The following is a 25,147-nucleotide window of genomic DNA, read 5'->3' on the forward strand; positions in this document are numbered from 1 at the left end:
GCAAGTGAAACTTTTCAATTTTGGCAACATGCTCTTGTTTTCAGCATGAAGAAAAAACACCTTGACATTGATCACATCACTGATGTAACTTTAAGCAATGACTTTTAAAGAAACAATCGATGTAATAAAAGCAATACTCCATATGCTTTATCCTTCTGCCATTATCATGTTTTTTGCTTGGTTTTGCAGTTACTTTGCCACGGACACATGACCACAGATCACTTTACCGGTCTTTATGTACATGTAATAAAGTTCACTGATCAATAAACACAATCCATACAACTGATTATGAAGTCTGAACACACACAGTGCTGTGGAAAAGTATCTTCTCCCTTCCTGATTTCCTCTATTTTTTCTCATACATAACATTTGATTGTTTGAGCACCAAACAAATTTAGCATAATACAAAATACAATCTGAGTAAACACAAACAGTTTTCAAATGATCATTTGATTTAGGAAGGAAAGTTTCCTTATACCACCCATGTGAGAAAGGCTGTCCCTCTAGACTGGCTTGAGTCCCACTGAGATATTGTGGCAGTTTCTAGTCGAAAACCCTCCAATGTGGCTGAATTTAAACTATTCTGTAGAGAAAAGAGGGCCCACATTTCTCCACTGCAATTGTAAAGACTGCTCTTCAGTTACCACAAGTGTTTGATTGTACTTGTTGCTGCTAAAGCTGGCACTACCAACATTTACAGTGCACCATTCATTGGAATGTATTTTGCAATGCATCAGGTCAGGTCAAATTTGAGGGCATGACTGGTACAGCATGTTGCTGCACACACAACATCATGAAATAGCTTGGGATCCCAGTTAACAACCCCCGAGGCAATCCCCGAGCTGGATCACCCTCGGGGAACTGTGCCACATGGCCGTAGTGCCATAACTGATGCTCTTTCACAATGCAGGTAATTTGTCTCATTTGGGACTCCATAAAGAACTGCTCATTCGACACAAAGTCAAACCAGCGGTACCCAAGGATTCTCCAAACAGACAGTACCAAAGGAGTCCAGTCATTGTCTCAGGTCACTGGATATCACAACCATATAGCAAGACAGGAAGCACCAGGACTCTAAAGACTTGGACCTTCGTCCGTTTGGAGGGATATCAGGAGCGCCACACACCCCTTTCCAGCAACCTCATGACCCCCCATGTTCTCCCAATCTGTCTACTGACTTCATAGGAAGAGTCACCAGAGACATGAATGTCACTGCCGAGGTAAATAAACCTCTCAACAAGGTCAACATTCCCTCCACAGACAGACACACTGTAGATGGTTGTACCCAAGATATCATTAAAGACCTCCATATTGTTTTTTTATCCAGGACATTTGTAAGCCCAGACACTCAGATTCCTCTCTCAGACTCGAGAGCCCCGATCAGAGCCTCCATTGACTCTGAAGACCACAGCATTTTAAGCAAAGTCAAGATCAGTGAATCTTTCTTCACCAACAGATGCCACACAGCTGCTGGGCACTACGACCCTCCCCAACACCCAGTTCATACAAGCACTAAACAGAGTAGGAGCAGGAACACACCCCTGACAAGCCCCAGAATCAACTGGGAAAAACACAGGTTCTGCCTACACTTTGCGCAGCACCAGTGTACAGGCCGGCCATGATATCCAGAAATCTTGGGGGGATCCCGCAAAGTCTCAGGGAAGCTCAGTCAACTGAGTCAAACGCTTTATGAAAAATCGACAAAGGCTGCATAGAAACTATTTGCATTTACACTCGATGAGAACCCTCAGTACCAGGATGCGGTCAATGGATAGTCTTAAGCGTAAAACCAAACAGCACCAGTCACTGGTAGGTGAGAAAGTGATCACAAATCTGATTGAGGATGACCCCAGCAAGGACCTTACCCAGCACCAAAAGCAGGTATATCCCCCTGTAGTTGCCGTAATATAGGAAATCACCCTAATGCATGCAGCATTAAAATGCATTGCATCTGTCATTCCAAAAGACAGCACATCATAAACATTTCTAGTAAAAGAATGCATTACCACAAATGTTTGTAAAGCACCATCTGTTGGAATGACAAAATCAATGCATTTTATTACTACTTATCCAAGGCAGATGGGATCTGCACTAGTCAGGGTGTGATTCTATTGCAGGGTCCACTTACACAGACACCCACATTCATGTCCATAACGGATTCGAATTAAGCACAACTTAAACCGGGTGAGCTTGCTTAGCACATAACAGAATGTGTGAGGACATTCTTTGGACAAAACAATCCAAATTAGACTCTCGAAAAAATTCATTTTACAGCCGTTTTAATTTTACTTAGGAAGTGCAGGAGCTTGAGATGTCGAATAAATTCAACTTTGAGATGGGAACCAACCTCCGGCTGAAAAATGAATCTCACTTCAGCGCTCAGTATCACAGTCTGACACCTTTGTTAATAATTTCTAAACAATCAGAGCTCGGAAAAGACTACCACCTTTGAGCACAGAGGGGCGTACAGCAAAACATGTCATACTCACCTCCCCGATGCAAAGCCCCATAACTTCCTCCTTCTCGGTGCTCAGTGCGTGATTAAGACAAACCAAAAACGCATCCGATTCCAAATGAACGGCACTTACTGCCATCCTGAATGAGAGTCTTGATTACAACTAGTCGAACGCTTTCCGAGAAACAAAACCAGCAACACTTCCACAAATATTGTGTTCCGTCTGTCACATAATTCCGGTGTGCAACGTGAACCGCGCAGAACTTCCTAACCGCACTAGCTAATTATTTTGTGCAAAAACTGACTTACTAACTAAGCAAACTCTTTGATCTTTATATCAGATTTACCTTACATAAAACACCTGGTAACAATTAAATCAATTTCTAGGCAGTAAGAAATTCTTCTAAATGTAATTTGCAAACATTTACACGACATGCAACACGGAAGTCATTCAAAGGTGAACTAAAGCTTGCAGGTCTGTCAGTGAGCGGTGACGCGATCGTCTGATGACGAGTTAAATTTAAATCGCCTGAAAGCACGAAACACGTTTACGTATTTATTCATGTATGTATGTATTTACTTATTTATTTAAGCTCAGTATTGTGCAATGCCTGAGAAAGACCCCTGTCAGAAGCAAGCATGTGAGATCCAGAAATGTTTACAAGGTACGGTTCAATGTCCGGCGTCGAGTTGAGTGTACCGTTCACAGACATGTTTGGTTTATTAACAATGTTGTGACGCTGAATATTCTTTCTAAGTCAATTTGTATGACCAAATAGAATAGTCCTTAAAACAAATGGGACTTAATGTGAATTAATTTTCAATGTCAAAATTTTTTTAACGATAATTCAGTTCTTCCATTCATTCTTGCATCTTCTATACTCGCTAATCAAATTACTAATTAAGTAAAATTGTATGTGTCACGTGCAAATTATACACACAGTGTAATAGGTAGTGAAATGCTTAGTTGCTAAGCGTTAAGACTGTTGGGTTGGGAGCATGCGCAGATTGTCGCACCCGCCACATTACGAACCGCCTGGATCGGGACACGAGTGCAGCGGGTGACACTTCAGCACCACACTGGAAGGGTGTGACGTTTTTACGGTGGCTGGTGTGCACTTCCTGCACCCAACCCCCAAAGTTTTCCCTGTAAATTGGAGGACCTGCTCGCAGTGCTAAATGCAGATTAACGTCATACCCAGGACGAAGCATTTGCGGGTTAAGTGCCTGTGCATTTAAGAATAATATGAAAGGACAGTAACAGTAGTACATGACTTAGTAAACATCGGTAAAAATGATTGCAATAGTATGCATTGTAACATAATTTTAAAATAATTGAATAATATAAAATATGGCAGTTATTATAACTTAATGTAAGAAATCTAACAATGGGGGTTTTAGCTCTTGACACAGTCCTCATTCTTGATGTTGCAGGACTGTGAAAGGAAACGCTTCTCAGCCTCTCTGAACTGGACTCCAGGCAGCAATGGTGTCTCTTTGACCACAACTCAGAGAAGAGGCCATCGTTGGAGTGGCTATTCTCACTAAATCATTTTCTGTGATAATTATCCAGAATAGGGTTCAGCCATCAGGCACAAGGCAGGAACAATCCCTGGACAGGGAACTAGTCCATCATGGGCAAACAGACCTGGGCAGATCAGGAGCCGGTTTAACATTCGAAAATGCACCTGAACTGAATGTCTTTGGACTGTGGGAGGAAATTGTAACACCTGAAGGAAACCCATGAGTGCAACATGCAAACTCCATACAGGGGGCACCCGGGATATGAACCCTGGTCTCCTTGCCAGGGCCATTTTAACAGCATCATAGGCTCCCAGGCAAAGTTGTGCGCTGGGGCCCCTGTTTTTACAGCAAACAGAAACCTACATAGGCATCAGAAACATCGTGGGCCTCTGTGCTCCTGGGGCCTTCAGCCAGTGCCCATATATTAAGACGCCCCTGCACTTTGCTGTAAGGCACTAGTGCTATCACTGTGCCATTCAGTTCAGTTCACTTTATTGATATTTGATAGCAGTAGATAGATAGATACTTTATTAATCTATGTATCTATCTATCTAGTGCTATCACTGTGCCATTCAGTTCAGTTCACTTTATTGATATTTGATAGCAGTAGATAGATAGATACTTTATTAATCTATGTATCTATCTATCTAGTGCTATCACTGTGCCATTCAGTTCAGTTCACATTATTGTTGTTTAGCAGTCTACATGGAGTGCAGGCCTAGGGTGCTGTATTAGGTTTACATGCAAATACAGTTACCAGCTTTACAAAGTACTAATTACATAATGAATACACACAAAGAGAAACACACAGGCAAAAAACAATTCCAAACTGATTAACATACAGTGCCTTCAGAAGCTATCAGAATACTTTATTAATCCCAATGGAAATTACTTATGTTATAATTGTACAATAAATCCTCATTTACTATGCTCTACAGGTATGCAGTGAACTAAATATAATAGATACTACCGGTATACATCTGAGTCTCTAGTTTACTAAACTGAATAGTACACTGAGCAGGAAGTATTTCACATAATAATATTGCACATATTGGTGAAATATTGCACATTTTGAGAGCAGAAAAAGGTCAAGAGTTAAAGGTTATTCACATGAGAAGCAAGAGAAAAATTATTGAACTACTAAGTAGTTGAAAAATGTTCTGGAAGATCCATTAAGGATAGAAGGAACAGCTTACTCTGTGAATGACTGACCAGAAAAGGAGTTACTGTATATAGTCTGCACTGTGGGGAGGAAGGATTTTCTGTGACATTCAGTGGAGAACTTTGCTAGTCAGTCTACTGCTAAAAACATCCCTCTGGCCAACCACAACACTATGAAGTGGGTGATTATCATTTTGAATAATAGACTGACGTCTAGACAACATTCTCCGATCCAAAACAGTTTCCAAGCTGTCAGATTTCTCTCCTGCCACAGGGCCAGCCTTATGAATCAGTTTGTTGAGCTTCTTAATGTCCGCCACCTTCATGCCACTTGCCATAATGAAAAAAATGGCACTGGCAACTACGCACTCAAAGAACATCCGCAACGTAGTATTGAAGACCCTAAAGAATCTGAGTGTGTAGAAAATCTAGCCTAGTTTCAGCCTTCACCGTTTTTTTTAACCCGTCCACCCTTATATATGGCCAGTATTTAGACCCCTTCACTTTTTACACATTTTATGTTTGTTGCAGCCTTGTGCTGAAATTATTTAAATTCATTTTTCTTTCATCAGGCAACACACAATAATCCATCCATCCATTTTCCAACCCGCTGAATCTGAACACAGGGTCACGGGGGTCTGCTGGAGCCAATCCCAGGCAACACAGGGCACAAGGCAGGAACCAATCCCGGGCAGGGTGCCAACCTACCGCAGGACACACACAAACACACCCACACGCCAAGCACACACTAGGGCCAATTTAGAATTGCCAATCCACCTAACCTGCATGTCTTTGGACTGTGGGAGGAAACTGGAGCGCCCGGAGGAAACCCACGCAGACACTGGGAGAACATGCAAACTCCACACAGGGAGGACCCAGGAAGCGAACCCAGGTCCTCAGGTCTCCCAACTTCGAGGCAGCAGCGCTACCCACTGCGCCACCGTGCCGCCCAACACACAATAATCCAGAACAAAAAAGCTAAAACTGGATTTTAGGAACTTATACAAATGTATTAAAAACTAGGTGAGTTACCCATCTATGACAGGTAGATTACTACTACAAAAATGCAGAAGAATAAACATTTGGTTTCATTTCTTAAATATTTATTCTACTTTATAATGTGTATCGATATTATATTAGCTGTTAAGGTTGGTGGCCATGTCTGGAGAATAGGGTAGCCGAGACAATTGTTCAAATTCACCGTTTTTGCAGGGTAGCTTTTGCTACCTATGGAGTGTGATTGGGGTAAATTGGGGGGGTATGATCAACAACTTTCCTTGCCTATTTTCCCTACAGTGTAATTTTGATCAGCTATGTTGGCCTTTTGAGGCATGTAATCCATGCGAACTACAAACTCAACATCACAAAAAATTCTGCACATACTTTCACCAGCACTGGCTTGGACCTCAAATATATTTGACTTTGGAGAGTCCCTGTGCTTCATAGTTTTCACTAGTCCTGGGTAACATTGATGTATTCACGTTTCACCCTCAGTCGTTAAAACTTCTTAAATTTCACCCAAAGTGAATTAATTATCTTACAGTTCGACATGGAACACTAGATCCAGTGATGATCATTTTAGTAGTCAAGATACTGGACACCCAGACCTAGCCTGTTTAAATGTTTATGAAGAATGGGTTTAATCATCACAAAGCGTCACTATTCAGTTCTTCATTATAATTTGCTCCATGGTGGCAATACTTTCTTCTGCTATTGATGTTGCTGGCCAGAACTTGGATCATCTTCAAGAGATTAAATTCTGCCCACCATCTCTTGGCTATGGCACATAAAGGTGACTGAATGGGTGTAAATCTCCATCTGAAGGTGTATTCTCTTGTGTAAGAGATTCACAGATAGCACAGTAGATCATTTTATAGTTTTCAATATTCATGTTTACTTTGGTTTAAATCAACAAACACACTATAACCCTTCAATGCTAAAAACTTATATTTCACACAGTGAGCTAATCCCCGGCCACTTTCAAAATCAGCACTTTTAAGAATTGGGCTGAAAACTTTTTGAGGTACTCTCATTTACCATATAATGTTCAACGTAGTGTTTGGTGTTCTATTTACACTACTGTCTCTAGTCTGTGGGAGACAGGCATGTCAGTTTCTCATTGTAACGTGTACACATGCCAATAATCTGAATTTGAAACTAATGTTGTAGCATAATAAATACTGTGGATTTTCTTTTATTGAATTATATGAAAGGTATGGTCTTCACACCAAAGGCTACCCAGGACTACAGAGAATGCATAGAAAATAACTGGGGTCAACCAACTAACCTGTGTAAATTCCGTGACATGACCAGCGATGACATAAAACAAAAAACAGCACTCAAACTAATATTACATGGATGAATGGACCTGCAGCGAATTGCAGCAGCATCTTTAAAAAATGTGCAGTAACAAGACAAATGGAAATTGAACAAATGTTAATAATACTCTGTGTGTGTGTGTGTGTGTATATATATATGTGTGTGTGTTGGGAGACACATACAGTATATAATCTTGGACCTTCTGAATTTACAGACTAAATGTCTAAAAATGTGTAACAGTGGTCCAACAAGTAATTGACCACTGACTTTAAATCAGTTAAGCGTCTAAAAAAAATGATATACACAAATTGTAAAATGTATTAGAATTAAAGCCGGAGTTGTAGGCAAGTCAGTTCCCAGGCTCACTAAATTCAATGCCTCCAATTGTGTGTTTAGTGGTTTGACATAGAAATAACTTTGGTGTAGTTCTACTCAGGGCTGTGGAGTCGGTACATAAATTCTTCGACTCTGACTCCTTAGTTTCCGGTACTTCCGACTCCGACTCCTCTGTATTTAATATGCTAATGTATTTTCTATGTTGATTGAAGGAAGGCAACATACACGTAATTTAACCACATAACTACTGGCTAGGAAGCTGGCTCTCTACCGTATTGGCCAGTTAAGGTTTTGTTTATTGTTTTTCAAGTGGCTATAAAGTAGTAGCATGCATAAAAATCAGGAACAGAACTTTACCAGTTCAAAAAATATAAACCACATTCTTTGGTAGTTTTAAAACAAAAACAAAGCTTAACTACATGAACAAAAAACAGTTTATATATTAAACTTCGAATACAGTTGTAGAGTAGAACAGCTGTTAAATGCAATCCAAAATCAACTCAATGCAACGTTCTAAGAAACAGAATTGCTTCTGCCAGACCCTCTTTCATAGAAGCTCTTAAATCTGACTTGATTATTTTTGCTGCTGAAAATAGTCTTTCAACACTGACTTGGGTGGGTGGCATTGCTGTTACAGTTCTAGCCACATCACTATTAATCTCTGGATGAACAAGGATGACTTCTTCTACAGTCAGTTTCGATGAGTGATCATATTTTTCAACTACTTTTAATTCTTTAAAAAACTCCTTCTGGAATCTCTTTATTTGGACATTTACTGGTTGTTTATCTTTTACACATAGGTGATGTTGGTTTGCTTTTGAAACTTCCATTTTGTCCAAGTAGGAATCAAAGTCTAATTCTTCATTTGAAGAGGATGATCCTGAGTTACCAGTGCTTATAGCTTCATCCAGTGGTGGTGTTTCAGGTAGTAGTAATCCCTTCTTGCGAACTGTTACATCATAGAGTGCCTTTTTTTCATTAGCAAGCTGGTCACTGCTCAACAAAATTCGGCTCATTGGATCAACATAAATAGCGGCTAACAACATCTGATTATCCAGTAAGAGACTCAATCTTTTCTTCATTGAAGATACAATGCCGTTAGCTATTAACCCTCCACTTTTGTTCAGGCAATATATCAAGCTCTTCCATTCCAAGAAAAATTTACCAGGTGTTAAATCTTCATATTGTAACCTCTTGGTTACAGTAAAGGGGTAAGAAAGTAGACTTTACAGTTCTTTTACTTGTGCCCACTGGCTTTCAGTTAATAAAACATTTTCATTGTCCAGTTCTTCAAGAAAGTCTTTTAGTTAAAGCAAATGCTTTACCATCAAATAAGTGCTTCCCAAGCATGTTGTTTGATCCAAAATGGCTGCTTTCCCTGCACATCTTTTCAAAACAGCATCTGTTTTAGGAGCCCTGACTGCAACAGTTACTTGCCTCAATTTGCCAATTAGAGTGGCTGGATGACGATCTTTCAATCCATCTCTTATTGCAAGTTGCAGAGTATGAACAGCACAATGCATATGTTGAATAGTAGTAAGCTTAGATGCTTCTTCAGCAGTGTTATCCAAAATTTCACTATTCTCTTCGGTTTCACTTTCTCCAATACCTGCAGAACTGTCTTCCTCTAATATCTGTTTTGTCACTTTCTTCATCTACTTTCTTCATTTTCTCAATTGTGCTTAACATATTAGAAGCATTACCTGACACAATACATAGAATCTGTTCCTTTTTAATATCAAAATCTTCTGGAACAGGTGGTGTGCAAAGTTATGCTAAAGATCAGTCCTGGGTGGAAGCATATGTGGAGAATGCAGACAGAACCCCTAAACACACATCAGGCCATAGCACACACCTAGACTATTACTCTTGTTTACACTCAAATTAACTTGTTAAACACATTATATCTGAAATAAAATAAACACTTTTTGTAATGTACCATAATCCACATTACATTATGTGAATGTCAGGTTGCGTAATAGCTCAGCGTCACACTAGCAGTAACACAACTATGCACTGGGCTTTATTCTTACATCAGAGAAGTACTTAATTATGACTTGTTTGTGAAATGGGACATTTGAACTTGTATTTTTTTTCATTACTATTTAAATTTATTAGGAGTCTGTACATTTTTGCTGACTCCAACTCTAGATACCCAAAATTGTCTCCGACTCCACAGCCCTGGTTCTACTTTCTCTGTGAAGTGTTTTGCAGCACAGACATGTATGCTTTATGAGACTTTTTTGTCGCAAGTCAGAAATGTGGATCTGGATTTCATTTGAAAGGCTGTTGTGCATAAGGTCCATAGGAAAACCCAGTGCCCCCACAACCTCACCCTGCTAATTTTGTTCTGTCACCAACTCTGACATTACTCAGATGTCACAAGTAATAAAGTAATAAAAATCAGTTCATGTTTGATATATAATTGTATTTCTAACAATTCTTTTTTTCAGCCAACAGATACATTGAGAGCAAATGTGAACACGTGATAAGAGAAATGCTGCGGTGCTGTGCTACACATTCAGCAGACAAATCTGTGTGTTGTTCTGGATTCAAAAAAGAACATGCAGAAGACAAAACAAAAAACAAATGATTGTTACTACTGCATTGGACATTAAGTTATGCAAGTGTTAGACATTTTCTATTTAAAGAAAAAAGAAAAAAATGTAAAAAAACAAATTGTAAAAGCTTTTTGGATTTATTTAAATCTTTACGATGATCATTTTTTAACGTTATTACAATTGTGTCTTACTATAATGAACAGCACAATAAGTGCTTTGGCAAAAAAGTGAAAAGTACAAAAAAAATGTAACCAAAACACAATTAAGTAGGTATAACAACTTTGTTACAGAAATAGAACTTTTCACTTTGTATTTGCATTACACTGTCCACAACACGTTATTCCCTGCAGCATGTCTGTAAACAGAAAAATCAAAATCTTAAAGGACTTGTCGTTCACTTTTACTAAGTACTATTCATAAAAATTCAACAGATTTGCTTGTTTATCACTTTTATTTGACATTTTCCTGCAAATATAACAAAAGTCACAAGGAAAAAGGAAAACGGTTAAAATTTAAATACTGTGGCTAGTTTATAGTGGGAACTCTCATATAAATATAATTAACTACACATTTGGCATAACACAGAATACTATAAAATTAAATCCAGATTTTTTTTAAAGTTGTCCTTTAACAGTAACAGCCCCTCTTATACACATATTCTTTTGCTTATTTTCCCAGAAAGTGTGTAATTTCAAAAGATGCAAGTCCTGTACACATAAGAGAATCCTACAATATGATAAAACATCACTAACAAATGAGTTCACTGAATTAACTAGGTAGTCTAGATTGTTTTAAATTTTGTCTTATTTTCGCTTTCATTTTTTCTTAATTAACCACTGGGTCACTGCATAATCATAATTTACACTACACCACTTCTGTACCACTTGTAATTTTCAGCATTCCATGGTTTATGTTCAAGCATACTCTGAAAAATATCAGTATTATAGGATACAACAGCTATTTTCTAAAAGTAATAGTTCCTTAAACAGTATACTTAATTGTAAAGCATGGGTGTAATAAACAATACAGAAAGGTGCTGCAAGCATTTCTGAAATATCATACACTGAATGCTTTTCAAAGCCCACTCACAGAAAACACCCCAGTTTAATTGTGTGTACTAAACATAAGAACGATTTTGAGACAAAATTCAGATAGTGCTTTTATAATGCCCAGAGACAATGGTGTTTCCACCTGTAACTGACAGCATTTGCATATAAAATCCTCTGGGTTTATTTAAAAAAAAGAACAAAAAAAAAAAACAACTTATGATGCAAGTCCAATCAAAAAGCCACCAGCAAACCCACCAGTCAGTACGATGTTCTTCTTCACAAATGTAGTTACCTGTTTAAAATGAGGCAAAAGAGTTATAATCAAAAACAAAACCCTTAAGACACTGTCATAGACTTTGATGAGGGGATACATTCTACCTTCATTACTTATATGGTTTCTTTAATTGCTACAATGGCTAATACTTCTAATTTGTACTACTGTGGTCCCAATGCATTTTCAAACTAGGATTTCTTCTTTGCATAGATTTTTGTCAAGTGATTCTCAAACATTACCACAGCTAAAAAATGACTTCAACAATAGACAGCAAATTAATCTTTTTTGGGGTCTTATCAGCACCTACTACACTCTTCTCCTGGCATTTGACAGGGGATTCAAAATGCTAGATGCTGCATTTAATACTTTACCTAGTGAGCTGAAAATAGTCTGGTGAAAGTGTGCCGAGTGACATAAAAAAAACACATATAACAGTGATTTGGGCATGTAAGTAATGTTTACTGTAATGGAGGTGGACGGACTCAGAATAAATAGAAAAGTGAAGATGGAATTGGTGGCATGCAAAATCAGAAGAATGAGTCTTGGAGTGTAAGGATAACCAAAGCCTTATAAACTTCTAGATGTGAAATTCACAGCAAACCTGCAAAAACATCCACTTTAATAGGGACCTACAATAAAGTACTATAAATAGAAAACATTTGAGAATCAAGTGGAATAAAAACCCTTTAATAAGGAATGTGGTGCAATGATAGTTTCGGGTGTTTGCATTGCAGGTATTTTTTTAGATACATGTACATTCAGCTGTGTATGGGTGTGACTTTATGTATCAAAATGTCTCTCTGTCTTGTTAGGGATTTAAATTCAGTATATTCTTGTTGAAAGGATAATGATAAATGAAGTAAATGTGTCCAGCCAGTTTAAACCCTTCTACAAAATTATCAAAGATATCACAATGCTGAAATTAAAGTGTCAATAGTTGAATTAATATACACATCCAAATTACCTCACGCATTTTAGTTTTTGCTTCCTCTGGAGGCTTTTCTGTGTTTATTTTAAACTGCTTCTTCGCTTTATTTACATCTTGTTCCACTCTCTTCCAGTCAACCTTAATATATCCTGTGTGATTTGCAATCTACAAGACATGAAAGGTATTTTGATTAGCTTTCATTACGAACCTCTCATTCAAATATTTTAAAGCTAGAAATTGTATACAAACAGAATTTCAAGGAGAAAAAGGAACACTTAATGCTTCCAATGTAGCATCAACATTTCCATTCACATAAAAATCTCAAATTTAACAATCAGTCCTTGACACTTACTTTCTGCATTCTGCTTTAGGAAAGAGATTAGAAGGAACACTTTTAGCGACAAGCACTTTGAATGTTTCATAAATAATGTGTCTTGCTTTTTAATCATTTGGAATAAGGCACATGTTGAAATACAATTTCACTTTTATTTTTTTGTGTGCTTTTGTCTCTAAAAATATATACAAGTTTTAATCAAAGCTTTGATTTTGAAATGAGTATTCTACAGTGCTGGAGAAGGTCAATACGCTCCTGTATACTGAAATATATGAATTACAAAATTCTAGCATTTGTGGTTTACAGTAAAGTAAGTAAAATGGACGCTACAAACTGTAAAATCAAGTAGTGTTATCAAGCCTCAGAAATTCAGTGACAGCAAAATATGACTTTGGAGGTTCACTTGCTTTGTAATGTGTGTTAAGATTACTGTCTCTGAAATTCCACAGTCAAAAGATTGGCTGTACAGTTATACTATGCAGGACATCTTTCAAAGATGACCCAAAGTCCTGCTGGCTATTGACATATGCAACCAAAGAAAAAGTTGCCACTGTGGAGTTAATCAAAATGACAAATTAATGAGTGACAGTTGTGAGACAGCTATGGGTCAGCTGAACCAATTTTTCAAGAACAACTCATGACTACAGTTTGTGCACACTGTGTACTCAGAGTATTGGCTGAATGTAACATGAAGTATCATAAATTTAAGATGATTAATAATAATAATACATTTATATAGCACCTAACACAACTGGCAATTAAACTTGCACATATCTTTATGACCCAGAATGAAAACAACAATCTATACAATGGTAGCATGGAAATTCAGGATGCATGCCAAAATCACATGCACATTCTATGTTGAGGTTGTAGTGGGTATTACCACAAATGGCCAACATAAATGGTTAATATTACAGTTAATTGCTTTGGCATTTGAGGCACTCAGTCAGGGAAAACAAAGCTGTCAATCATCATCCTCTTCATTCCACGACACTTCTCCTGCTCACATGGTATGAGTTGTAAAGGATGGTCTGCGAAACAGGATTCAAAGAGATGCCTCACCCACCCTATTTTCCAGACCCAGCACCATGTGACTGTGACCTTTCCCTAACTTTTGGGGCTACTTCCATGTGATGCACTCTGTCAGTAATGAAGACCTCCAAGTTAGTTACGGAACAGTGACTGCACAAGAAAGAAACAATGTTTTAAGTAGCATAGAAAAGCTTTGTGAACTAAGTGTTCACAGGGATTATACTGAAACATAAAACTAGTTCAGGCTCAAACATTTCTCTAAAACTAAAAGTAGAAATATATATAAACTATATGTATGAAGAGAGATAGAGCGCAATATAAGTGTAATTACTTAGGACCCTAAACACAGAGTTGACACATAGGCTGTTTTGTTCAGGAATGTTGTTTCTTATGGATTGTAGCATTGCCTATCTGCTAAAAGGACACTCAGAAAAAGTAATGCACATCCTTAGAAGGATATATTCACATAACAATGACATGAAATATACAGTTCAAGGAAAAAATCTTAAGTATACATACCTGAAGCAAAAAGAATCCTCCTCCTACTGCTGATGCTGCGAGTTTTCCAACTTTCTTAAAGAGGTATCCAGCGCACCTTAAGAAAACAATGCTGTCTTTTAAAAGATACATTTTGCATAGCCTTTAATATGTACGGAAAAGTTAAAAGAAGCTTCACACTCACTTGTGCACCAATACAGTATACTTGCTTCTGCTTATGTTGCTTTTTCCTGAGTTAGAGTTGAAAGAATCTTAGTAGAGTGCAACAAGCTGCATATTGCACACATTAAGGACCCAATTAGGGATAAGGAAGTGAAAAATCAGCTCCAGATGAGAAGAAACTATATGCCTATGAAGACATAAGCTACTGAAACCTGAAGTGGAAAAGTGCCTGGCCTTGTTCACCATTAACGAGACAAAGCAGATAATGTCATCAACAGAGGCTCTTTTAAGTGGACTGCTCAAAACTTTTTATGTCTGATTTGAAGCCAATGTGATGGTTAGTTGTTTGACTCAGCAATTTCAAACCTTTATTCACACAAATTCATACTTAATAAATCCCCAGAAAGTTCTGACCTGAAAAACTGCTGGATTTAGTTTCCCAGGATAAAATGTTAAAAGTACTCTAGGAAAACTAGTTAGGTAGTGTTTGTGTCTAATAACAGAAACTTTAAACTGTACAATAATATTTATAAAAGAATGTTTTCAGGAAGTTAATGCACATTAGACAATGCAAAGGTAAAAAAAAAAAAATTCTCATTTTCAAGTACTAAACCTTTTATTGGAGGGCAAACATGACCTATAATTAATTTTCTGTGTAAATGTTAGCCAAATAACACTTTAAACAGAATTTGCTGCAGTATACTAATAGATAGAAGTTTTTTAAGTGTTGTAGTACCCTTCAGACTATAGCACATGTGTAAGAAAAAGTCTGCTTTAGGAGACATTTCTAAGTATGGTTATTAAACACAACTATGTCTTTACAATTTCCTAAGCAACAATAAATTTGTATTTATATTATTATTATTATAGAATGCACTATTTTAAATGATTGTTTATACAAAAATGGTATCATATTTTGACAAAGCATACATTCCTTAGCCCTCTTCCATGCTAGACACCATGGTCCACATAATTCATTAAGCATTATTCAGTGACAGTGCCATCCAAGTATTTAGACACCAACACAATTGTTATTAGTGTGGCTTTCCGCCCAAGCATAATGGTAGTGAAATTAAATAAAGGATAGGAGCTTTTACTGTAGACTTTAAACATTAAACTGGGGGTATTTACATAGATAACAGACAAATGGTATAGAAATTGCAGCACTTCCTATAGGTATACCCCCGAGGAATCAAAAGTATTTGGACATATATTCTTAAATAACACTGTCATATTTATTACTTGGTTGCAAATCGTTTATAGTCAATGACTGCCCAAAGGCGGGAAGGTTTTTTTTTTCCTACTGGTAATTCTCTGACAGACATGTACTTCTACCATCTTCAGTTCCTGCTTATTTCAGAGGCTTGTTGCCTTTAGTCATCTTCAGAAAGTGAAACACAAACTCAAGTCACATTTGGGTTAGCTGATTGACTCAACCATTAAAGAACAATTCACTTTTTGAGCTTGAAGAACTTTTGGTTGCTTGAGCAGAATGCTTTGGGTCACTGTCCTGCTGCACAGTAAAGTATCATGTTGACTCTGAGCAGACAAGATGTCTCTGTACACCTCAGAAGCAAATCCTGTTGCATTTATCAACAGTCACCCCATCAATAAATACAACTAGTTCCAGTGGCAGTAACACATGCCCAAGCTATATAACATGTTTCACAGAGGAGATGGTCTTCTTAGGATTATGAGCAGTCCAATTCTTTATCCACACCTTTCTTTTTAAATCACTCTGGTACAGATCAATGTTTGTCTCTGTCCATAAGACGCTGTTCCAAAACTGTACAGGGACTTTAGCAAATTGAAATCCTACATTTCTGTTCTTAAGTCGTTATATTGTGTAGTTAACCCTCTGTACATATGTACAACAATATTCGCTTTATGCTTATCATGGATGCAGCTACACCTACATCTTAGAGAGCGTGTTTTATCTGGCCAACTACTGAAAAGGGATTTTTTTTTTTTCTAAGTGATATTATTCTTGTGTCATCCACTGTCATGGTCTTCTTTGGTCTTTCATGCCATTTGTTTCACCATTCTGTTCTCAGTTTTTAGTAATGTACCAACCAGCAGCTTTTGGTAAACCTAAAGTTTCTGATATGTTTTAGATTGCTTTCTAATTGTTCAGCCTCATAATGACCAAACTTTACTGGCATTCTTTGGTATTTAATTTGATTGACAACAGCAACAGATTTCAAATGAAAATAACACACTTAGAATCACCAGCAGGCCATTAATCAAATCAATTATGCATGAGTTGATGATGCCGTAAGAAACACTTGACCAAGAAACAGTTATGCAGCCAATCATTAAGTTACTTTTGGTTCTTTAAAAGGGTGGAGCACTACATATAACACTGCAATTCCTGTAACATTCACCTGAATTGTCTGTTAATACTCTCAATTTAATGCTGAAAGTCTACAATAAAAGCTCATATGCACTGCTTAATTTCAATACCGGCATACTTGGGTGAAGAGCCACACCAGTAACCATTGTGTAAAAACACTTTTGAACTGCAGTGTATGTAGCAGCATACCAGAGGCTGGAAATCCACTCTAGAGAAGTCCTGGTGTGCACCAACGACTGGAGGTTTTTCTTGTCCTATTAACTGAACTTTTGGTGCAATAAGATGGTCTACGTCTGGTATTGGTTTCATATAAATTCCAAGTGTTGTGGGTTATTTCTATTTATGAAATTCAGAAAAATGCTTGCTATTTATGTTTACTCACTCTCAAATTTTAATTTCCTATTCTTTACCTACTTTCTTGTTACAATTCTAAGTTTGTAGTAGTTTTTTTTCTTAATAGTTACTAGGGGGGTTCCCCCCCTGCTCTCTTTGCTCGCCCAAACCACCTGTGCTACGCGCCAACCACTTCGCGTCTCTGACGCTCGCGTTGTGAAGAGGGGCGCTGAATGCACCCTAAGGAGACGCGATCGGTCCTCTGACACCCCCTCTTAAACAGTGATACTTTGGGAAACACATAGTTTTTTTTACCTCTCCTTTGGCTGCAGCATCTCGCTCGGCACACTTCTGTCATGTCACCTATCTCCATATATTTGATCTCTTTTCGCTTTTACCTTTTCATCAATATTGCATTGAATTTTGATTCCGTTTAGAACTGCATCGTGACAACGCAATGTAGAACTGCCCGTGAGTGAATACCGTTTCTTTCTCTCTACAAGAAATGTATCTGACATAACCAAGCAGGACTTTTCCAAATCTCTTTGCATAAGCTGTTGTCTCACAGGGCTTCTAGCCCTGGGCGTGGTTATATCGCTTGGCACAAAGACTCATCTCGCGGGATGTGAAAGTGTCACTGAGACAATCACGTCTGGTCTCCTTCTAAGATTTTTTTTTTTTTTTTTTTATAATAGAGAGATTTTTTCTTCAAATACCAGTCAGTTAATGAGGCACAAATAAATAGAAATACACTATGGAAATAGAAATTCACTTGGTACATCTGAGCACTGTGGTAGTGATTTATGGCTTGCTTGTGTCAAAAAATATAAAGTGTATCAGTACTATCATCAAACTTTAGGGGACTAACTGTGATACACATGTAGATGTGGCTGTGAGACTGTGTGTGCCACATTCTTATACTTTTTGTTATTTCAACACCACAGAAAAGGGATCTGTGTCATAACAGCAATGGCATACCACCTCAAATTTAACTGTATTTCTGAAAACCCTTCTACTGAAATGTGTTTCATATATCACTTGTACTTATTGCCTATAAGGAAATGTGCATGTGATAGGGATGCACCGATACCGGTATCTGGTATCGGCCTCGATACCACATTTTCTAAAGTACTCGTACTCGTTAAAAGTCCCCCGATACCGGGGACCGATACCACGGTCTGAGAAATGTCTATTTTTGAGCGGCGTGTAAGGGGTTAATCACAGGCGCCGAGTGCCTGCCCCCAGGCCCTGGCTGCAGCTCAGAGTGGGGAGAAGGCGAGGCGAGACATGTCAGCCGTGTGGAACTATTTCAAAGTGAATGAAGATGACAAAACAAAGGCGGACTGCAAATTGTGCTCAGCGAAATTGTCCAGAGGAGGCTCAAAAGGTAGCGCATTTAACACAAGTAATTTAATCAAGCACCTAAAATCCCAACACGACAACGAGTACAAAGAGTTTACCCACGCTTCTAAACCAACACAACCCACGCTGCAGCAAACTCTTGCAAGACGAGAGAAAATGTCCAGAGACAATCCACGTGCTGTGAAAATAACACAGGCAATTATCGAGTACATTGCATTGAGTGACCAGCCACTCTCGGAGGTAGAAAATGTGGGATTCCTGCGTCTCCTCCATGTTCTGGAGCCCAGATATGATGTCCCAAGCCGCCGCTACATGACTGACACGGAGCTGCCTAAACTACACGACTCCGTGAAAAAACATATCCACAGCCTACTGCAAGCCTCCTCTGTGTTTAGTTTCACCACGGATATTTGGACAAGCAGTGTTAGCCCCGTGTCGCTAATTAGCCTAACCTCCCAGTGGATAGACAAGAGTTTCACGCCGCAACGAGCCATATTACATGCAAAACAATTCCGCGGCTCGCACACCAGCCAGACTATAGCACATGTGTTTGAGGAAATGCTCCAGACATGGGGTATACCTAAAACATCAGTACATGTTGTGCTTCGTGACAATGCCAAAAACATGATTAAAGCCATGAATGACGCAGGGCTCCCAAGTCAGCAGTGTGTCGCGCACACGCTCCAACTGGCTGTTCACGAGGGCTTATTAGCACCGAGGAGCATAGCTGATGCTATAGCAGTGGGGCGGAAAATAGTTGGGCATTTTAAACATTCCGCCTTAGCCTACTCCCGCCTCGAAGACATTCAGGGACAGCTCAACCAGCCAATAAAGAGACTGCAGCAGGACGTACAGACGCGCTGGAACAGCACGTATTACATGCTCCAGTCCCTCATTGAGCAAAAGCGAGTGCTGGGGGTGTATGTGTCCAAGCATGAACTCCCTGACTATCTCACCGCTCACCAATGGGCTCTTATGGAGAAGACTGTTGCCAACCTTGCCCCCTTTGAGGAACTAACTAAAAAAGTGAGCAGCTACGACGCACTTACCTCTGATGTCATCCCAGCTGTGACTGTGCTAGTGAGACTTCTAAACAGAGAAACAGACGAGGACCACGGCGTCAAGACAATGAAAGCAACCTTACTGGCAGCTGTCAAGAAGCGCTTCAGTGACGTCGAGACCAACCCACTGTACTTCATCTCCACCATACTTGACCCAAGGTAAAGTCTGTGTGCTATAGGTATTCAATGATAAACTACAGTACTAAATGTAAGATTAATTTCCATCTGAAATATTATATTTTTGTAACTAAAATACACAAATACAAATGTATGCAATATATATAATATGAAATATATTTCCCTTATTACTACCAGAAAGCCAAATGGCTGGCATTTGTGACAGTGGTTTAGGGGTAACTAAAATCAGTCCTATTTTTCCACATATTAATACATTCATGAATTTTGTTCAGGTATAAAGATCGCTTCTTCTCCAACAACACTGCTCCGGAGGCCAAGCTGCACCTGAAGCAGGAGCTGCAGATGATGTCCAGAGCTGAGGCAGAGGGGAGTTGGGCAGAAGCTGCAGAACTTCCTGCTAAACTGTTCCTCAAGGCCCAGGCCAGCACTAGCAGCAGTCTGGACACTGTATTTGAAGAAATCGCTAAGGAGCAGCCCCAGGCAGCACAGCCGCTGGCAGCAGGTGCTGCCATTGAGCTCGACATATACCTCGGAGAGGCCCCAAGCCCTCGTGAAGACAGTCCTCTGAAGTACTGGGGTGTCAACAAAATCAGGTTCCCCACTTTGGCTAAAATGGCCCAGAAATACCTCTCAGCCCCATGTAGCAGTGTGGAAAGTGAAAGGCTTTTTAGCTCAGTGTCACACATTATAGATGAAAACAGAAACAGGCTGACTTCTGATAATGCAGAAAAGCTACTTTTCTTAAAAAAAAACCTGCCACTCACTTTTTCTAAATAGGCTCCATTAAGTGAGTCGTCTTAGACTTGATGTTAATACCTACCTCAGTTGCACTGACTGCCACAGTTCTATGTTGGTGGATGTTGTTAGTTTATTCAAATATTGTGCACTAAATAGCAAAGATGTTTATTAATGCCCCTTGTGTTGTCCAAAGCGGCAGAGTTTACAACAAACTGAAAAAAATACTTGAGTTGCACTGTCACTGTTTAAATTTTTTTTTATAATTATTTATTCTGTAATATGTTGCATACAACATGCTTTTCATTTTAAATAAATGTTCTTAATTCCAAACTAGTCCCTTGTTTTTTTTGTTAAATTATATGACTAAAGTTGTTACCTGTAAATTTAAATCATGTTTTTATTAAGTACTCGGTATCGGCGAGTACTGAAATGCAAGTACTCGTACTCATTTTCCAAAAAAGTGGTATCGGTGCATCCCTAGCATGTGAGAACATAGCATCAGGACAGGAGTGCATGACAGAATAACTTATCTCAAGGTTGTGAACTCAAGTCTCCATTATAAATTGCAACAAAATTAAAACATGTATTAACCACAACTGGCAAATTATTATAAATGTTTTAATATAGTAGATTTTAATTTATTCTATTGATATCAACTGCCAAATACACATAATAAAGATATTTAAATTATTATTATTATACTGTTTGAATTGCTTAACAAAGTTATCAAACAAAACTTATAATAATGCTGAATACACCTTCTCCTCTAAAAGGTAAGAAATTATGGCATACATTTCAGAATCATTAAATGAACTCACCAGCCAGTAACTCCTCCAATTGCTAGCTGAGTTGCTACAGAGTATTTTTCTGCAATTGGTCCAGAATTTTGTCCAAACACTTTATTCCACCATCTCTGTCTCTTGGCATATTCTGCAAGGTCCATCAAATCTAACCTGTCTTCATCTTCTTCTAAAATAAGAAAGAAGCACAAAACCGTAGGAAGCATTTTTATCATGGACCCCTTGTTAACAAAAACAGATTTACAGCTATACAACAAGAAGAAAGGGGCTCTTATAAACATTTTGTCACAATATATCAGATCCAGGTTACTCACAAAGACCAGAAATATTTGCTTCAGCCACGTATGGAATGACAGCATGCACACCCAACTTAGACTAAAAGATGCTCGACTGGAGTAAGCAAGGCAAAAATATTGATCACATAGCCTCTCCTAATGCAAAAAGTAGTATAAACCTTCATGAAATAAGAAGATTTTAAAAACGGATGTACAAGTAAAGACCAGGACTACGCTGGTCAGTCAGTGTGCCTCCCACATTGTATAAATGATCTATTTAATTATTTCCACTTGTGTTAGGGAGTATGCATTGCTATCTAAGGTACTGCACTCTAGGCTGATGGATAAATCGGATTCTAACTTGCTGTTTGACCAATGAACCAATAATTAAACCGCTTATAACAAAAATATGGAAACAGTTGTGCTGTAGATCTGTAGAAATAAAAGTGCTGTGTGACACTGTTCATGCAGACAGTTCAATCAGCACTCAGTACATCACTGCAGTCCGTGTACTCCATAAGCTTTGCATTTACATACATAGGCTGCTTATGATATTTGTTCATATACAACATACATTTTATAACTACTTATTATTAATAATATTTGTGTGGCTTGCTTTTTTGTTTTCATTATCATGCTGTATTACTCAGAGGAAGTATTTCTTGAGCTCCTACAGGAGAAATGCTGAAAATGTTCTTTGTTTCCAGAAATTGCAAGCCAAAGAAGACAAAGCCCCTAGTGAAACATCAACTGGTTTAATGTACCCAAACTTATTCATTTTAAAGTCATAACCTCTGACTGGTTCAAACCTGGGACTTCTGAATTGAAATTCTCTGCAACTTTCCACCCTTCAAAACTCTACTGTCTGGAGAAGACAGCAGCCACAGAACTAACAGCACCTCAGCTAACAGTTCCAGTGGGTGGGCATCCTACCAAATTCATCTATATACTCATCCTGTCAGTTTCCAGTTGGGATTTTACTGGCACAGCCTGATACAGATTGTGCATTGAATTATTCTTTAATACAACCCAAGTAAAAAAAAAATGTTAACTCATGCCATGCAGCATTATTTTGCCACTGTATTTGGCCGCAGTCCTCTAAGTAAACTACGTTTCTGCTGAACCTGGTCCATTTGTGGAGATAACAGTCCCTGCTGGACACAGATCACTAATTAAAAATACATTTTAAAAAGAAATAAATAAAAACATTACTACCTACAAATATCATTTACTACTGCTGAACCTCTAATTCTAATGTGCGTAATTTGTCATCTGCTATTATTCTGAACTGGTAATTTAAAACTCCGACCTTCAGCTCAAAAACAAGACTTAAACAGTTTTAGCAGCTTGTGTGTCAGTTTATCCTGCACATTTCTAACTTTCTTTCCTCATATCTCTCAATTGATGTCAAGGAAGCTATCTACCTGCTTTGCAATACTACATACACGATACCAGAAAATTATATTCCGGAATACCAATTTGTCTCCACAGGTGTGGAGTCTGTAATGTTGTTAAAATTAATTTTATTTTAAACAATTTATTTTTTAACTGACTTCGTTAATCCAATGAAAAGAACTCAGCATTCATTTTGTTTATTAATTCAGTTAGTTCTTGCATTATTCTTAGTGCTTCAAAAATGGACCCAATAATTGAAAAAGCAAGTTTACAACATGAAATTGGTTGTTTTCTAAATTTATGGTACAAATCCATAAAAGCCTCACCTACCTTAAAAAACTGATTAAAAATGCAATGAAGAATTTTGCCCATTAGATATTTTAAATCTAAGACTAGAGGTTGAGCACTAAAGTAAAAAATTAATTGAACGAGTTCTTTTCTAGAATTTCAACTGTACAAAAAGCTTTGCTGCAGTCTTGCAACAAACGACTTAAAAAATCTTTAAAACAACTAAAACATAACCAAGACTTGTGTTTATTGACAAAAATAGCAACAGTAGACATACGGATATTTCTCGAGCATTCACGTCAAAGGAGTTCCTAACTTCATTTATATGACACCGCAATTCTCTGCTTAAGAAGATTAGTCTTTTTTGATGGTCCCAATGAATAATCAGCAGATATGGCACAAATAACAGAGAGTCATAAATAGAAGAAGCTCGGATCTGGCCAAAATATTAATGTAAAACTTTCAGGTGCAGGTAAGCCAATTTGCTGATGTACTCAAAATCCGCATGTCTTACATATTTTCATTAAAACATAAATAGCACCGAGGTGTTCATTTCAGACGCAAAGCAATCGAGATTGTCTTAAATAAAAGTAAAGCCATAATTGCCCTTTTTCTAGTATATATACCTGATTTCTTAAACGACCCAGTGGTATTTCTCTTTCTCTCTTTAGTTTTTGGATCAAACATTTAACTTTTACTTTCAGTTCGCTCCTAATGCCAACCATCGTTACTGGGTATTTGCTTAAATTCTACATTTATTTTTTTCTGCTTGAAAGTTGCCAACTCTGGTGATCACATAAAACTACAAATAAAGTCAACTACCTGAATGCCTTCAAATATTATCCGATGTTTCAACAAGTGAATTATGCAGAATCCCCGATTTAAGGCACAAGTTGATCATCAGTGTTCTAACTGACTTGAGATTAAAATGTATACGACTTAAAATATCCCAGACTTTATGATTCCTGTTTAGTCTCCACTGATAACTGGAGGTGCCCTTTACATCCAGTCCTGTTACACTCAGTTTGACAGTTCTCGCCCACAACTCCTCACATCAGCACATTTCCTTTTTCGGGCTCCGATGCAACCTCTGCATCTACCCTGAGCCAAACATAGGGACAGTAGGGTGACTGGATAAGAGAGCACGTAACATTTAAGTCACTACCACGAACAAGTAGATTGCTACTTGTGGGAAAAATAAAGATTTCTTATGTTGAGAGTACGAGGTTTTATTCCACTTGCCCACGCGAAACAGAAAGCCGAACAATTACAATAACGTAACATGTATGTATGCCCCGTTTCTTATTATACGCTTAAACGAAAGAAAAAGGAAAATGAATGACAATAATGAAGTGTTCCACTCTCAAGCACGATGGCTATGACACCATAACTACAAATTCCTCACAAAGGCAAAATGAAATGAGAGAGTATGATCTTTTCTCCTAACTCACCTTTCCTCTTGGAAGCCATTTTCAGACTTTGTGTTAACCCGGAAGTAGTAAAAGACAAATACTTTGACGCGCACGCGCACTTCACGCTTGTTATTTTTAGCCGGTCGTTTTTACGTCGGAGGTTTGCCTATTTCAGTATTGACACATCCAGTATTGAATTTATTAGTGTTGGACATAGACATATATAGATAGACGCCGCATTCACTGTGTTGCCCAGTCGACACGATACGTCAGCGCGTCCGCCATATTGCGAGTGGCAAAAGTGCTATTTAAACTAATACAGGTAGACGTGAAAACTGGGTTTTCTGATGAAAAAACAA

At 38.1% G+C, this 25,147-nt stretch overlaps 4 protein-coding genes across 4 annotated transcripts in view; 2 read left to right on the forward strand and 2 right to left on the reverse strand.

Annotated features, from left to right (window-relative positions):
* Window positions 1-2,698, reverse strand: part of brcc3 (BRCA1/BRCA2-containing complex, subunit 3) — a 31,544-nt gene extending 28,846 nt beyond the window's left edge. The window contains exon 1 of the mRNA XM_051934937.1: window positions 2,490-2,698. Within this exon, the coding sequence (XP_051790897.1) occupies window positions 2,490-2,594 (105 nt within the window). The 5' untranslated portion in view covers window positions 2,595-2,698. The remainder of the gene's footprint in view (window positions 1-2,489) is intronic.
* A 219-nt stretch (window positions 2,699-2,917) lies between these two features.
* Window positions 2,918-10,788, forward strand: cmc4 (C-x(9)-C motif containing 4 homolog (S. cerevisiae)). The gene is made up of 2 exons (XM_051934939.1): window positions 2,918-3,120; window positions 10,249-10,788. The coding sequence occupies exons 1-2, from the start codon at window positions 3,063-3,065 to the stop codon at window positions 10,386-10,388; spliced, it is 198 nt and encodes a 65-aa protein (XP_051790899.1). The 5' UTR covers window positions 2,918-3,062; the 3' UTR covers window positions 10,389-10,788.
* An 804-nt stretch (window positions 10,789-11,592) lies between these two features.
* Window positions 11,593-24,861, reverse strand: fundc2 (fun14 domain containing 2). The gene is made up of 5 exons (XM_028816104.2): window positions 24,828-24,861; window positions 21,437-21,587; window positions 14,493-14,568; window positions 12,644-12,772; window positions 11,593-11,697 (listed from the first exon to the last, which is right to left on the reverse strand). Exons 1-5 carry the CDS (start codon window positions 24,844-24,846, stop codon window positions 11,620-11,622), a joined length of 453 nt encoding a protein of 150 aa, XP_028671937.1. The 5' UTR covers window positions 24,847-24,861; the 3' UTR covers window positions 11,593-11,619.
* Window positions 19,801-21,430, forward strand: LOC127529867 (zinc finger BED domain-containing protein 4-like). Its single transcript, XM_051934938.1, has 2 exons — window positions 19,801-19,901; window positions 20,153-21,430. Exons 1-2 carry the CDS (start codon window positions 19,810-19,812, stop codon window positions 20,655-20,657), a joined length of 597 nt encoding a protein of 198 aa, XP_051790898.1. The 5' UTR covers window positions 19,801-19,809; the 3' UTR covers window positions 20,658-21,430.
* Window positions 24,862-25,147: the final 286 nt, after the last annotated feature.

This window comes from Erpetoichthys calabaricus, chromosome 12 (assembly GCF_900747795.2).
Source record: "Erpetoichthys calabaricus chromosome 12, fErpCal1.3, whole genome shotgun sequence".
Lineage (NCBI taxonomy): Eukaryota > Metazoa > Chordata > Cladistia > Polypteriformes > Polypteridae > Erpetoichthys > Erpetoichthys calabaricus.